Source organism: Phacochoerus africanus, chromosome 1 (genome assembly GCF_016906955.1).
Source record: "Phacochoerus africanus isolate WHEZ1 chromosome 1, ROS_Pafr_v1, whole genome shotgun sequence".
Taxonomy (NCBI): domain Eukaryota; kingdom Metazoa; phylum Chordata; class Mammalia; order Artiodactyla; family Suidae; genus Phacochoerus; species Phacochoerus africanus.
This window is the reverse complement of record NC_062544.1, coordinates 60,121,390-60,137,158: the sequence shown is the minus strand read 5'-3', so window position 1 is coordinate 60,137,158 and position 15,769 is coordinate 60,121,390. Positions and strand designations below refer to the sequence as shown.

General features: G+C 47.0%; 1 protein-coding gene across 1 annotated transcript in view; it reads left to right on the top strand.

Moving 5' to 3' along the window:
- Nucleotides 1-11,355, top strand: part of LOC125138173 (relaxin-3 receptor 1-like) — a 31,428-nt gene extending 20,073 nt beyond the window's left edge. Inside the window, 5 exon segments of the mRNA XM_047799455.1 lie at nt 6,619-6,737; nt 8,998-9,133; nt 9,237-9,364; nt 9,405-9,459; nt 9,462-11,355. Of these exon segments, the coding sequence (XP_047655411.1) occupies nt 6,619-6,737; nt 8,998-9,133; nt 9,237-9,364; nt 9,405-9,459; nt 9,462-10,825 (1,802 nt within the window). The 3' untranslated portion in view covers nt 10,826-11,355.
- The last annotated feature ends 4,414 nt before the right edge of the window (nt 11,356-15,769 follow it).

The following is a 15,769-nucleotide window of genomic DNA, read 5'->3' as shown; positions in this document are numbered from 1 at the left end:
CAGATATAAGTAACTAGGATGAGGTCATATTGGACCCTAATTCAATGACTTGTGTCCTTAAGAGAGAGACAGTGGAGACACAAAGAAAGACACAGAGAGGAGGATGCCATCTGAGGATAGGCAGAGATGAGAGTGATGCAGCTACAAGCCATGAAATTCTCTTCAACCCATCAGAAACTAGGACAGCATTGTGGGATGGCCTCCTCCTCAGAGTCTCCAGAAGGAACCAACTCTTCTAACACCTTGATGCCTGACTTCTAGACTCCAGAACTGTGAGCAAATAAAGTTCTGTTTGTTTTACGCTGCCTAGTTTGAGGTATTTTGTTACAGCAACCCTAGGAAAATAATGTAGCATCCAAATAAATGTGAACAGTGAATGATTATCACTGCTTCTATTATTACGCACATCGTGTCATTGTCATTTTTGTTGTTAATTTTCCAAACACCTAACATGTTGCTTTGCATATAGTAAGAACTCGGGTCGTAATTACAGCAGAATGAAAGATCTTTGATAGCTGCAGTTAAGAAGAAGTAACGCAGAGTGAGCAGTACCTGCACGTACTCCAAAGGGATCTTGAGAGAATGGATCCTTTTCATTCTCTCTCTTCTCTGAAAACACAAGTCGCTTTGCAGACTCCCAGAATCTAGACATTCTGATTATACACCTCCTCTCTAACTTGACTCCGGGAGTAGTTTCCTGTCCTCTTATTCAGATCCAGCTCGAGTTCTGCCCAACAGCAATCTTCCCAGAACAAACCATCCACATGACAACAGGCTCCCCCAAACTTACATCCTAACCTTTACTTACCTGTTAAGTATAGGTTCCATTATTCAGATTATAACTTGGTATATTTACTCAGCTTCTCATATCACTACATTATCTCTCTGTTTATAAGTACATAAACATCCAAACAGTCTTTATATTGTTTTAAAACACAGCCGAGTGCCTTTCTTAAACATAACGGATGTTCCTACATTTTTATCAGAGAGAGTTCCTTATCAGTACATCTTGAAAACAAAAAATGAGGTCATATACTTTCCTATCTCCAGTGCTCATATTCTAAGCCTCATCCCAAGGACTGTGAAAAATCCATCCCTACCTTGTCTATTACTTGCAAAGAAGCTTCAAGAACCCAGGAAGAATATCTGAATATTCCACGAATCTGTGTGTGTGGTTGTTTGGCCCGTTTTGCGCCAGCAATGTGAACTCAGATGAATCACCTGTAACCTTGGCAACTGACTCAAGTCACAGTGCACAGTCTTAGAACTATTTTCCAGGCTATTTTTCTTTCTATAATTTGCATGTTTACTGTTAGGCAGTAAACATGCAAATTATAACAATATTGTTTTATAATTCGATTTTGGTATACTTATAGCACCCATCATTATATAGTCTATATATCTGTATTTACATCAGGAGCCTTAGGAAAATACTGGGGGAGTCCTAGGCTTCTCTTGGGAAGGGCCCCAGGTGACAGTATTTCGTGTAAATATTTATCACATTTTTCAAGGTCTTAGTCCTGGTAAACATATGCTCACCTCCTGAACATTTTCTATTTGTCTCTATTATCTGCATTTGGTTTGGTGGAAGAGTTCTAATTTTCTCCAAGAGAACTTGTTTTTAGAATAGAAAATGAAATGAACATGCTCATTTTGATGATTTCCTCCAAAAAGAGTCATAGAAACCTCATCTTCAGAAACTAATTTTTCCTGCACTACCCATGATGACTCAGGCCATTATTTCTATGCTCTCTCTCCTTGAGGGATTTCATCTATAAGAACAGATTAACTCTTTTTTTTTTTTTTGTCTTTTTTGCCATTTCTTGGGCTGCTCCCACAGCATATGGAGGTTCCCAGGCTAGGGGTCTAATCGGAGCTGTAGCCGCCGGCCTATGCCAGAGCCACAGCAACGCCGGATCCAAGCCGCGTCTGCAACCTACACCATAGCTCACGGCAACTCGGATCCTTAACCCACTGAGCAAGGCCAGGGATCGAACCCGCAACCTCATGGTTCTTAGTCGGATTCGTTAACCACTGAGCCAAGACGGGAACTCCAGAACAGATTAACTTTAAGGACTAGTCCAGTCTTCACTTGCAAGCTCCGCACATCCATGTTTCCAGCTGCCTGTTTGACCTCTCCAACTATATGTCAAAAAGGCAACATGTCCACAACAAATCTCTTGAACTTCTACCAAAAGCCTTCATTTTCCAGTCTTTCAATCACAGTAAATTTCTGTTAACCACCTAGGATGAGATCATATTGGGAAGTAGTCTTCTTTTCATCTCTAACCCCATCCAACCCATACCCATTACCACAACCTGGTGATTTTACTCTCCAGATAACTTTCAAATCAGGACTTCTCTCCACCCCCACAATCACCAATTTTAAGCTGTATAATGAATGGGCTGAATATTTGCTTCCCACCAAAATCCGTAGATTGAAATCTTAACCCTCAATGTCATGGTAATAGGTGCTGGGACATTTGGGAAGTGATGAGGTCATGAGAGTAGAGCCTTCCTGAATGCGATTAGTGACATTGTTTTTAAAAACCCTAGATTAGTGACATTATTTTTAAAAACCCTAGAAAACTCTCGTGTCTCTTCTACTATGTGAGGATGTAGCATAGAAGCAGAGAAAATGGGCTTCTATGAACCAGGGCTTTGCCAGACCCTGAACCTACCAGTGCTTAATTTTCAAATTCCCAGCATCTGAAACCACAGGAAAAAAAATGTTTGTTGTTTAATCTGCCTGGTCTCTGGTGTTTTTTGTGTAGCCACCTGAAGAGACTAAGCCAAGCAGCCACCATCGCCCACCTAGGCTGTTTCAGTATCTTTTTCCAGGCTCCCAGTTTGTACTCTTCATGTCTTGTGTGGTCTTTACAATGTGTGAACTGGATTGCATAATTTCCCTGCTGTCCAGATTTGGTCTCTCCCCATATCAGATCTGGAAGCAAAGATTCTAGCAAAAGTAGTTTATTTGGAGGAGACCCCCAGAAAATCCTGGAAGTATGATAGAGACGGGGAGAAATCCAGTAAGTGTGTATTGTCAGACAAGTTATCACTCTGCTGATGGAGGCTGATCTCTAAACTCTGGGGAATAAATTAAAACACATGATCAAGATTATTCTGCCCAAGTGACAGGATGCAAAGGTATTTATACATCAGCTCCCATCAGTCATTGGTGGTAGGCTGCTCTGAGAGGTGAGCAGTGGGAAATGAAGTCCCCCACCACCTACAGGCTGACCCACGAGCAAGCAAAACAGCTTCAGAGAGAGGCTGCTGGTGAAGAGTCAGAGAACTGGTACTTTAAGGTCAAGATGACAAGCAGGGAAAAGGTATGTGCTGGGGGGTGGGGTGGGGGCACCAGCAGCATCTGCTTCTACTTAGATTCCTCCAATGGCTTCCTGTTGAGTTTTTTTTAATTATTATTATTTAAAAAATTATTTTTAATAGTTATTTCCCCATTACAGTTCTTTTTCCTACTGTACAGCATGGTGACCAAGTTACAACATCCCTTTGAGTATGAACGAAATCCAAAGTCCCAATCACGACTTCCCAGGCTCTATGGAGTCTGGTCTCATTCATGTGTTCCTCCTCCCAGCATGGTCTCCCACTCAGGGTCACCTTTGCATCTTTGCTCTTTGCCTGCCAGAATGATCTGCCTAAATCCATTGACCGATTGTTCTTAGAATCTGGAGTAAGAGAACTTCCATCTGCTTCCAGACATATTACCCTGCTGTCTTCCTTAAAAAAAAAAAAAAAAAATTTCTTCTGCTAGAACCTGTTAAGACCAACTTGAATTCACAACCATCTCTCACTGTCTCTGTTGTTGCCAACACAGATGACCTGCAGAAGAAGATACCTTTTGGCATGGAGCTGCAATGTGGCTGGCCCGGGATGCATAAAAGCCAAAGGAAGAGATCTAGTGGGTAGTGCAGGAGCTGTGACTCCAGCTGCTGCCCAGTGCCAACAAGATGAGCCAGCCCAATGCCAACAAGGTGAAAATGTGGGCAAGACAGCGCAGCACCTATGGTCCTGCAGAAAAATGCTCACAGCTTCATTTCAACCACTGCATCTTTGAAATCCTTGATGATAAGAGTAATTTCTACAAGATTCCTTCAGGTAGATGGTATGGCTTTGGTCTATTATTTTGCTAGGTAGAAGTAGTACTAGTAGCTTATGCTTAGTTTTTCCTACCGTAGAGACAAAGATTATTATATTCCAAGGGAGACAAAAGGTTGTGCAAGAAAAGGATAGCAATGGTATGCTATATGGCTCAATCATTAATGTTTACATAGTCATTACAGGATAAACACTGGGGACAGAGCTTTCAAAAGTACAACTTAACTAAATTAGGAGGAGTCAGAATGCTGGCAGAAATGTACAGAGAGGATGTGTGAGGAAAAAGCTAAACTCTCACTTTCTGCAGTGGGGAGTAAAAAAAAAATCATGCCTAAAATGAAAAAATAAAGTAGCAGTGTAAGCATATCAACCAAAGTTATGCAGTACATAAGAATCAGTGAAAAGATTTGAATGTGCCTCTGGGCAGAAGAAATATGGGGGGTCCAGCTGTCGGGGAGCTGAAATTTTTTATAATAAACCCTACAGAACTACATATTTTAGTCTTAACAAATGTTTCTCATTTTATTGGTGTACTGTCAGCACTGGGCCTCAATATTTTTAAGTGGTTTTAACATGCAGGTGGCTTTAAGATGGAGGTATAGCTTAGGAAAAAATAAAATATTTTAAAAAAATAAATCAGTTGCTCTGGAGTTAGACTTGGATATTCTATAGGAGTGGATAGTTAGGGGAAATTTTAAGTTATCTTTTTTTTTTTTTTTTTTTTAGGGCTGCACCCACAGCACATGGAAGTTCCCAGGCTAGGAGTCTAAATGGAGCCGCAGCTGCTGGCCTACACCACAGCTTACAGTTAATGCTGGATCCTGAAGCCTCTGAGCGAAGCCAGGGTTTGAACCTGCATTCTCACGGATACTAGTCAGGTTCGTTACAGCTGAGCCACGACGGGAACTCCATTAAGTTACCTTTTAAGGTCTGCATCCTGTTTGGAATTGCCCTAGCAGGAAGATTACATCTGAAAGCAGAGCCCAGTCATTAAGTGGGTCCTGCGTTCATACATGTGAAAAGCTTGGGTTCAGCACTAAGAGCAAACAACAATGATGATGATACAGACCCTGCCAAGCTGACAGGCTTTTTTTTTTTTTTGCCTTTTCTTGAGGCGCTCCTGCGGCATATGGAGGTTCCCACGGTAGGGGTCTAATTGGCGCTGTAGCCAACAGCCTACACCAGGGCCACAGCAATGCGGGATCCGAGCCAAGTCTGCCACCCACACCACAGCTCACGGCAACGCCAGATCCTTAACCCACCGAGCAAGGCCAGGGATCGAACCCACAACCCCATGGTTCCTAGTCAGATTCGTTAACCACTGCGCCACGAAGGGAACTCCCAGGGTGACACTCTTAATCAGGGTGAGAGATACAGAGAAACAGCCACTGCACTCCTTAATGAAGATGCATGTCTTAAGAGAGGTGCTAATAGAGGGTTCTATGATAATTGAGAGGGGAAAAGATAGTATCTATTTCTCAGAGCATTCAGAAAGCTTTCCAGGGAGTTGCCATTGTGGCGCAGTGGTTAACAAATCCGACTAGGAACCATGAGGTTGCGGGTTCGATCCCTGGCCTTGCTCGGTGGGTTAAGGATCTGGCGTTGCCGTGAGCTGTGGTGTAGGTTGCAGACGTGGCTCGGATCCCGCGTTGCTGTGGCTCTGGCGTAGGCCGGCGGCTACAGCTCCGATTAGACCCCTAGCCTTGGGAACCTCCATATGCTGGGGAAGTGGCCCAAGAAATGGCAAAAAGACAAAAGAAAAAGGAAGGAAGGAAGGAAGGAAGGAGGAAGGAAGGAAGGAAGAAGGAAGGAAGGAAGGAAGGAAGAGAAGGAAGAAAGAAAAAAAGAAAGAAAGAAAGAAAGAAAGAAAGAAAGAAAGAAGGAAGGAAGAAAAGAAAGAAAAAGAAAGAAAGAAGCAAGCTTTCAAAAAAAAAAATAGACTCTTGCCAGTAATATTAAACAGTACAAGTAATATTGAAATATGTTGAGTTGGGAGAAGTGAGAGAAGAGAACAGAGGAAGAACTTTCATAAGAATATCTTTAGCAAAGGCAGTAACTTGGGAAAAGAGAGTGGCGTGTGTGGAACCACAGCAATAAAACTTGACAAACATTTAGATTAATGGGGTGGGGGAAGGGGTATGGGCTGGTTTAAAACCAGACAACTAAGAAAGCCCCTCTTTTAATTTTTCCATAAGGTAGATCCTTAGGGATCCACATATAAGTGGACAACATTGTCAATTTTCCAGATTTTCCATTAGGAATTTATATGGTAACATTTTAGTAATGTTTTAACAGTAGACCTAAATGAAATTTGGCTGGGACTAATATGCTTCTCCCTCTGAATCTTTTAGATGCTGTTTTAGAAAAACACGGTCCATGCTTTAAGGTAAACGAGTAAAATATCTTTAGGTCATGTGGGAAAGGAATTTTTTGAAAAAGGATTTTTTGCTTCAATAAGACAGGCTTAGTTGAGCGATACTATACATTCCTGCACAGGATCTGTAGTTGATTTTCAGACAACAGATTGGGAAATGAAGAGCATTCGAGGCTCGGAAGCACTCCGAAAGTGTTCTCTGGGCGTCACACTTGGGAACAGCCTCTCCTGGGGTCTCACTGTGAGTCTTGCTGGCCAAGAACTCAAGGCCTGGCAGATCTCAGGAGCACATTGTAGGAGTCCATCCTACAGTGAAGATGTCACTGTCAGGCCTAAATGTGATTTAAAAAAACTCAGCAAGACCTCTTTCTCTTCCTTGCTTCCGATCTTACTGTGTAATTGATCATCATGGGACATTGATTCTTCTTTGGGACTTAAGTTATTTCACGTGGAGAGTTAGGAAAGGAATAAAAGTTAACCCATAAATTCCCAAACTTGGGAGAAAATTGGTATCATCTGGAAGAGGTTGCTACAATGTAGATTGTTGGGTCTTTCAACTCCACTGAGAAGCAGAACCTCTGCAGTTGCATGGGGCTGGAAATAGAGCTGCAAATTATATTTCAGCAAGCTCCCACCTGCTCAGCACCTATCCTCAGACTATTTGAAAATCACAATTCCTCCCATGTACGCACAAAGAAACTGAGGCAAAGGGCTTTCCAGGTGTGCCCTAGACTTCCTTGTTTTTCAAGGAAAAAACCTTGAATTTTTTTAACTAAAGGAGATTAAAAAAAAAATTGTTGGAGAAAGCTAGCAAAAACCGGAGTGAGGAGTGAGCTTGAAGATGAGGCTACTATGGGAATGGGGTTCACAATATCAACCTATGTATTGGTTCAGAGCAAGGCTGAGCTTCTCCAGATTAGAACTGCTGGAGGGCCATGGTTTGGTTTGGTTTTCGTTTTTATTAAAGCCCTGGCGCCCTCCAGCGGGCAAGCAGAGCAGTCCAGAGACTACAGTGAAGTGTGTTCTCTGGAACTGTGTCTCATTTAAGAATTAAGATTGTTCATTTGTGATGAGCATGATAGAAGATAATATGAGAAAAAATGTGTATACATCTATGTATATATATATATATGTGTGTGTGACTGGGTCACTTTTCTGTATAGCAGAAATTGACAGAACATTGTAAATCAACTATAATAAATTTTTATAAAAATTATTCAAAACAAAAAATAAAAATAAACACATAAAAAAGAATTAAGATTGTTTCCATTTCCCTTCATATGTTTTGGTACCACGTTTCTTTTTCACTATGGTTTTTTCTCTCTTATGCCTTAAAGTCACAATCTCTTTATCTCTGTAAGTAGAGTTCCCAGTTCTGCAGGAATGAGGACAAATATGCTTAAGATACTCTTGTTACAGTTTCGTCTCAGACAGTGAGGAGAACATTTCAAATTTCTTGAGTTCATCCTAAGAAGTGTACATGTTACACCAGAGCAGTTGATCTGGCACTTAAATAAACTGCAATTTAATAAGTAATTCAAATGGTTTATATTAGTCCCCTTGCCAAAGGAACTAAAATTCCTTGGAATTTACTTCATTGGTCTAAACCAACCAACCAACAAACAAAAAACACCTGTTAAAGAGTTTTGATTATAATAGTGTTGGAAATAAGGGGCTGGTGGTCCAAAGACAGCCCTATGAAATTCTCTATTCCAACTGCATCAAGGTAAAGAGAGTGTGGTGGTGAGTAAGCAGTAGGTTGAAGAACTGTGGGCTGAGAGCTAACCATCTAATGTCTGTGAAGTTGGTGCACCGATTATAGGCTCTGCTTAGCTTCAGTTCTCAGAATACATCTAGGCAGAGGGCAACACCTGAACCCAGAGTTCTGTTATGTGAAGACGCTTTGAAAATCCTGACAATCCCAGGCACCAATTAAAGTGATCAGCTAATTAATAAGAGGAAGTGGGGCTGACGTTTGTGTATTCAACAAGAGCCCACGATCTGATTTAAGGTCTGGGTATGAAAAGAAGCCACTATCTTCGTTTTTAAAAAGAAAAATGGGCAGAAGAGCGTGCATTTGGGAGTGAGAAAGAAAGAATTCTGCTTGCTCTGTTTGGCAATAAAAGCGATCGCAAATCAAAGCAGACTTTCTTCAATCACATAGGAAAATAAAGGGTTATGACCATTTCCTTTCGAAACTGAAGAGGAAAAGGGAAATTGGCAGCTGTGCTTTGCGTGCTATGCAACACCACCCCCCTCCCCCTCGGCGGACGCGGGGAAGTTCAGCACCTCGGAAAGCGCCCCCCTCGCTGTGCTGGGGGTCACGCATGCTCCTTGGGAGTCCGCAGCCTGGGCTTTGCGAGTGGGGATATAACTCGCGGGAACGCAGCTGACAACTCACTGGGAGTTGACAACAGCGGAAGGACCGAGACACGAGGCAGAGAGGGCAGCATAGAAAGACCTCCAGAGAGTCAGAGCCAGGTAGACGAAACTCTCTTCAGAAACCTCATCTAAGCAGCTGGGGAGGAAATCGACAAAGGTATTTGAAAGGCAAGGGGCGGGCCCTCAACAGCGGTCTCGAGCGGCGGGGTGGGATGCGCTCGTGCCCAAGTGACAGCGGAAAACGCAAGGAGGAAAGTCTGAATCTACAGTAGGGACCCGGAGACGCCAACCTTGGCCGGACGCCGACTGCTTGCCTTAAGAACTCTGCTTCTCTGCTCTCGAATTCCGCTCCCAACAGACGCTGAGCGCAACTCACGCTCCCAAGGCCAAGCTCCGCGAGCCGAGGACGCGCCTGGAGCCCAGTTTCTAGGCGCTCTGTTCCGCGGCTGCGTTAAAAGCCTCAACGCACGCCGGGACCCCGCGAGAGTTGGTTTCCCTTAGGTCCTATCCCTGAAATACGACCTAGAGGCACCTGCGCAGGCAGGTGGCCACTGCAGCCGCAATAGCCACTATGAATAAGGCTCTGGCGGGGACGAGCTTGCAGAACTCTTCAGTCTGATCCCGGACCTTCTGCAGGCGGCCAACACCAGCGGCAACGCGTCTCTGCAGCTCCAGGACTTGCTGTGGGAGCTGGGGCTGGAGTTGCCGGACGGCGCGGCGCCAGGGCATCCCCCGGGCGGCGGCGGGGCAGAGACCGCGGACACCGAGGCTCAGGTGCGGATTCTCATCAGCGTGGTGTACTGGGTAATCTGCGCCTTGGGGCTGACGGGCAACCTGCTGGTGCTCTACCTGATGAAGAGTAAGCAGGGCTGGCGCAAGTCCTCCATCAACCTCTTCGTCACCAACCTGGCGCTGACAGACTTTCAGTTTGTGCTCACCCTGCCCTTCTGGGCGGTGGAAAACGCCCTGGACTTCAAATGGCCCTTTGGCAAGGCCATGTGTAAGATCGTATCCGTAGTGACGTCCATGAACATGTACGCCAGCGTCTTCTTCCTCACCTCCATGAGCGTGGTGCGCTACCACTCGGTGGCCTCGGCTCTTAAGAGTCACCGGACCCAAGGGCACGGCCGGGGTGACTGCTGCGGCCGAAGCCTGGGGGACAGCTGCTGCTTCTCAGCCAAAGTTCTGTGTGTGTTGATCTGGGCCGCGGCCACGCTGGCCTCGCTGCCCAACGCCATCTTCTCCACCACCATCAAGGTGATGGGCGAGGAGCTGTGCTTGGTGCGCTTCCCAGACAAGTTGCTGGGGCGCGACAGGCAGTTCTGGCTGGGCCTTTACCACTTGCAGAAGGTGCTGCTGGGCTTCCTGCTGCCATTGGGCGTCATCAGCCTGTGCTATCTGCTGCTGGTGCGCTTCATCTCCCACCATTGCGTGGCTGGGACCGAAGGAAGTGCCTCAGCAGCTGGGGGAGGCCTGGCCGGAGCCAGCGCCCGAAGACGCTCCAAGGTCACCAAATCAGTGACCATCGTGGTCCTATCCTTCTTCCTGTGTTGGCTGCCCAACCAGGCGCTCACCACCTGGAGCATCCTCATCAAGTTCAACGTGGTGCCCTTCAGCCAAGAGTACTTCTTGTGCCAGGTATACGCATTCCCCGTGAGCGTGTGCCTGGCGCACTCCAACAGCTGTCTCAACCCCATCCTCTACTGCCTCGTGCGCCGCGAGTTCCGCAAAGCGCTCAAGAACCTACTGTGGCGCATTGCATCGCCTTCTCTCACCAGCATGCGCCCTTTCACCGCTACCACCAAGCCAGAGCCCGAGGACCAGGGGCTGCAGGCCCTGGCGCCTCTCCACCAGGCCGCGGAGCCCGACCTGCTCTACTACCCGCCGGGCGTGGTGGTCTACAGCGGGGGGCGCTACGACCTACTGCCCAGCAGCTCCGCCTACTGACGCAGGCTGAGGCTCAGAGTGCGCAGAAACTGAAACACGACCTTCCCCCAGGTGGAAAAGAGGAGAGCGGATTAGCGGATGCTGGAGGGGCCCCCGGATCAAGAGGTGGGAGGGACGAGGGTGGAGAAAGGCACAAAGAGACAGACTGAGAAGGGGGCCGGGGGACCGTTCTCCGGAGAGGGGAGGTGGAGAGAGGAAGCTGACAAAGGGGCCGAGATCAGCCTCCTGGGGCCAAGTCACCAGCCTCATGGAGCCAAGCCATCAGCCTCTAGCCCCTTTCTCTGCACACACAATCCCTTCTTCTCACGCTGTCGCTGCAGGGCAGGATGGGGCGCCCAGAAGCAGAGAAAGGCATCAGGAATGTAGAGCAGTTTGAGCGCGAGGAAGTGGGCCTCAGCCAAATAAATGGTGAGCAATTGAGTGCGTTTATTCCAGCGGCTTTTTTGCAGCTCCTCCAAGGTGCATCCAGAGGGGGGAGCCACCCACAAAACCTTTCCATCGCGCCTTTCCTGCGCGGAGAGCCTAGAGTATGGGGCAAAGAAACTTTTTCAGAGTTGGAAAAAGGAGTGACAATCTTCTTCCACCCGCAGGAGAAAGGCATCACAAGAGCCACCTCCCGCGGGGCGGACGGTTTATCATTTGGGACAGAGAAGAAGGGCACACTCACTCGGAGCCGACTAGACTCTGAACAGCCTTTGGGCTCACAGGTCGCAGGGACCAAAACGCTGCTTTCGAGAGGACCCTTCGCTGGGAAGCGGCGTTACTGGGAGGGAGTAGTTAGAGGACCTCTTCGGGGCAGGCCCCTAAAGAAGAAAGGGGGCTCTTTTGGGAACCCAGCTGCAAGTGAGTGCGTCCTGCGCTGGAAGCCTGGGCGGTGGGTTTCCTCTCAGAGCCCTTGGGTGCCTGGAGACGCTGCGTGGGCTCGGGTCTGCGCACTGCAGGTGAGCTGTGCCAGCAGAAACTTGAATAGGTCTGAGAAGACACGTTGCTGGGAGTGGGGACTTTTCTACAGCCTCTCCCCCCCTCACTCTTTGGGAATTGGGATGCTGGTTTGATGGAGGTTCTGGACAAGCGAGTGGAGGGGGGCTCTGCTGCATTTTTCATGGGCTTAAATAGAGGATTAAGAGATGCTGTAGAACATGGTTCCTGAAAACCTAATTCCTAAAAGCTGGAGTCTGATCTTTCAGGAAGAGCAGGTGGGAGTGGGGGTGGAGGGGATTGGAAGCTCAAGTAAAATCTGTCCTAAAGGGAAAGAGTACTGAGAGCCTGTTCTGAGGGCACCACCAGGATTCCAGGCGGCGGGTTCCTTATCAGCCATAACACTGAGGAGAGAAAGCAGGGACCCAGAATTCCTAGAAAGGACTCTACCTTAACCAAGTTCTTTTCAATTCTAAGGAGTGCACAGCACATTGATGTGCATGATGCGTTCTTCCTTACCTCCAGGCAGTCTGTAGGACCCTCTGATGGGTGACACATTTCTCATGACAATTCTATTCTGGTCAGGTCAGTGGAGTCCTTTCTCGAGTCTACTCAGAAAATGAGGATCAAACAGCCATCCACCCACTCAGCTGGCAGTTTTGACAGAGGTGTTACTGTTGATCCCTTTGGCAACCTAGTCAAACCTGGCAGGGTGGGCACCTACTGGTAAAAAAAAAATCTTTATAGAAACATGTCTGTTTAAATAGCCTCTTGAAGTGGAAATTGTAATTTTGTTGGAAATGCCCTGTACTGTCTGAGATTTGAGGCTCAAACTGTGAACTCCACAGCCTCAGCATCCCTTATCCTGCATTGTGTAACACACACAGCAACAGTGTTGTTACACTCAGACCTTGCCACAAAAACAAAAGCTGCATGATCTCAATCCTGAGCAGTTTTGAGAAGTTAGGTTTTTTAGAAAACAGAATAATGCTTTCGTTTTTCACTAGTCAAATTTGTCTCTTCTCTTTAGAAAGAGGATGTATTGATACTAATATTGAGTACCAATGGGCTAGTAAAAATTGAAATGTAAGCCTCCAAGATAAAAAAAAAAAGGAACAAGTAAATACCCACGAAGAACAAATAGCATGGTGGTGTATCCATGTGTAACACTGAGATTAGAGGCTTAGAAGAGGCTATTACAGGGAATTTGCTATTTCAGTTTAAACAAACAAACAAAAAAATAATGGGTAGGTAGCCCAGGTTCTTTAGGAAAGTATATTGAAGTGTGTGCTTTTGCTGTGATGGGCACTAGAAAAACAGAAGGGGCTGAGGGGCAAGGACTTCATGAAAGAACTCCATGAAAAAGTCACCTTGTCCCCACCCAAACCTGACGGCTTCTGAGAACATGGCTAGAGGAGCAAAGAACAAGACTTCTGTCTACCAAAAGGACAAAAGCATCAACGAGGAAGCAGTCCCATCCAGTTGACATCAGCAATGTATTTTTGAATGTTGATTGTGTACCAAGGTCTGTGCTGAGTGCTGGCATCACAGACACATTCCTGACATTTACAAGGGGGACACCACCGCCCTGTACACAAGGCAAGTGAGTCATGAGAGGGTGCATTGAATGTCATAATAAGGGCCAAAAGAAAGTGCTGTCTATAGGACTACAGGGATGGAAAGCTTGATTCTCCTGGGGGATCAGAGACTTTCCTCACCAAAACAGTATTTGAGATGGAACTATAAGTATGGGTACAATTTAGATGGGCAGATATGACCACTGAGACAAGGAGTGGGAACACAGGACACCTGAAGCTGAGGACATGCAGTGATCAAGGGCTTTGAGGTTGGAATGTCAGGGGCATGGTGGGGGAAGGGAGAAGCCAAGCAACGTGACTTCCCTTTCTCCTTCAGGATTTCCTAGGCTTTCTATGAAGAATGTAGGTGTCCTTGCCCCTGCTTTATTTGTCTGGGAACAAGATATTTTTGTCCCAGAGAGGAGATGTCGTTTGTATACTAAGAACAAGTACTTAGTTCCAAAGGTGGTTAACGGCTTTTTAAATTGGATTCTATCCACTCATTCAAATCACCATGAACTTGAGTTAAAAGAGAAAAGTATTTGAATATTTGTGTGTGACTGTGTCTGGGGAGGGGAGAGGCTGCGTGTCATAGCCCATCCAGTGTTCCACCTGCAAAGACCTTGACTTGTAATAAAGACCATGCCCCGTGGTGAGCCACAGATGACTTCTCTTGACTTCCTGGGGGCCCAGGTAAGATGCCCCACAGCTGCAGGTACCTCCCAGCTCACCCAGGCATTCACTTCAAAATCTTCAATCCCCGAGCAGTCCCTGGAGAAAGGATCAGGAAATAGACATTGAACTCAGCAACTAATTCCATTTCTAAACCTTACAGAAGCCAAGAACAGGTAGATAAAACAGGAGAGGGAGCTGGGTGCTGGGTCCTCAGAGCACTGGCTCATATTCATCCCATGCTGTGTGGTTGGGGGTCAATGTTCTCCTTGGTGGCTCCTCTAAGTCAGTTTTGACCCTGCTGCTCTCAGGTGGATTATGTGAGGGGAAGGAAGAAGAAAGGAAGACTGGGGAAGATGAGTATTTTTGCATGCGACCCCCTCCCTCCAAAAATGTGGTGAATATATTCATTTGGGAATGAATCTACCAAGAGAATGCAGGGGAACCCAACTGGAGAGGAGCAGAAAATAAGTGTTCTTGAGGATAGGAGGAGAACAAGGCTCAGAGGTTGATGTCAAACAAAAGCACACTCAGTTCTGAGAAGACAGCCCAGCTCAGTCCGGAAAAAATGTATCTAGAGACAATGGGATAAACTGCAGGAGCCTGGTGGCACATAACGAAGCTGTGTGACTTGAAAGGTGCCAAGTGTGAGCCATGGGCAGGAGGGAGTGACCCATTCAGTGTAAGGCACAACCCTCATGCCACAGCCCTCCATCCCCCACACTCCCCCTACAAATAAACTAGAAGTTGCTGGATCCACAGGGGTGCTCCCAATGGACCTCTCCACACCCAAGCCCTGCCCTAGTCACAGGGGTGACAGCCCAGGAGCAGCAGAGATCAGGCTCTGAAAGCAAAAGGGAGGCCATCAAAAGAGCTGCAGCAGCCTGGAAGCCCAAAAGTACGAGGGGGGTGAATGTGGGATAATGCAGGTCCAGTCTGGGACCGCTGGAGGGACTGGGAAGGAGAGGAGGGCTGCCATCCAGTGACCTTCGGCCAGTACTCTCTGCTACAGGGCTCAGACCTGGGCAGCCAGCGCCCCCTGCCCTGGGCTTGAGCTGTAATAGAGGGCTCTGCTCTGCCATCTCCTCCCAGCCTATACCTCTTCCCACATGGCAAGGAATCCATAGAGCCGTCTGGACCCTGAGCCCCGCCCCACCACCTTCCAGATTATGCTCCAGTACCTGAGTGTCAGAATTCCCCATTTTAATGGCCGAGTCTGTTGAGGAAGGCTTCATGGGTCCTTTTTTCCGGAAGGCAGACAACAGCACTGAGTCTGTCCACTCTTAGGTGTGAGGGGTGGCTGAGCGTGGCTGTTTGCAGGTGTGGTAGAGGGTGGAGGGGTTTGGAAGGCTAAGGATGTGCAGATGCCAAGATGGGCACAAGGGCCCTCACAGTGCGGGGCGGGGCTCAGAGGCGAGAGGGACGGAGCCTTCATCGGTGTTTTTGCCCCAGGTCCTGCAAATGCAAATGTTAGGACAGGCCCTGTACCCCTGACACTCCCAGAAGTTGCGTGAAAGAGAACCCAGAGAACTCCAGAGCACGGCTCCTCTTCTCAGAGCCCCCACCCCAAGGAGCTGACACTTCAGGGGCCATGCCACCAAGCCATCCATTCTACTAAGCACGGGGGAGACCAGAGAACAGCCCACACCCCCGTCCCTGTTCTCAAAGCAGCTTATTTCCTTTCTCTAAATTCCCTTCCAGCACAGAAGGTTTGGATAAGTTAGAAATTCACCTGAGGCATCAATTACACGACCAGACTCTAAAGTGAGGCAGGAGG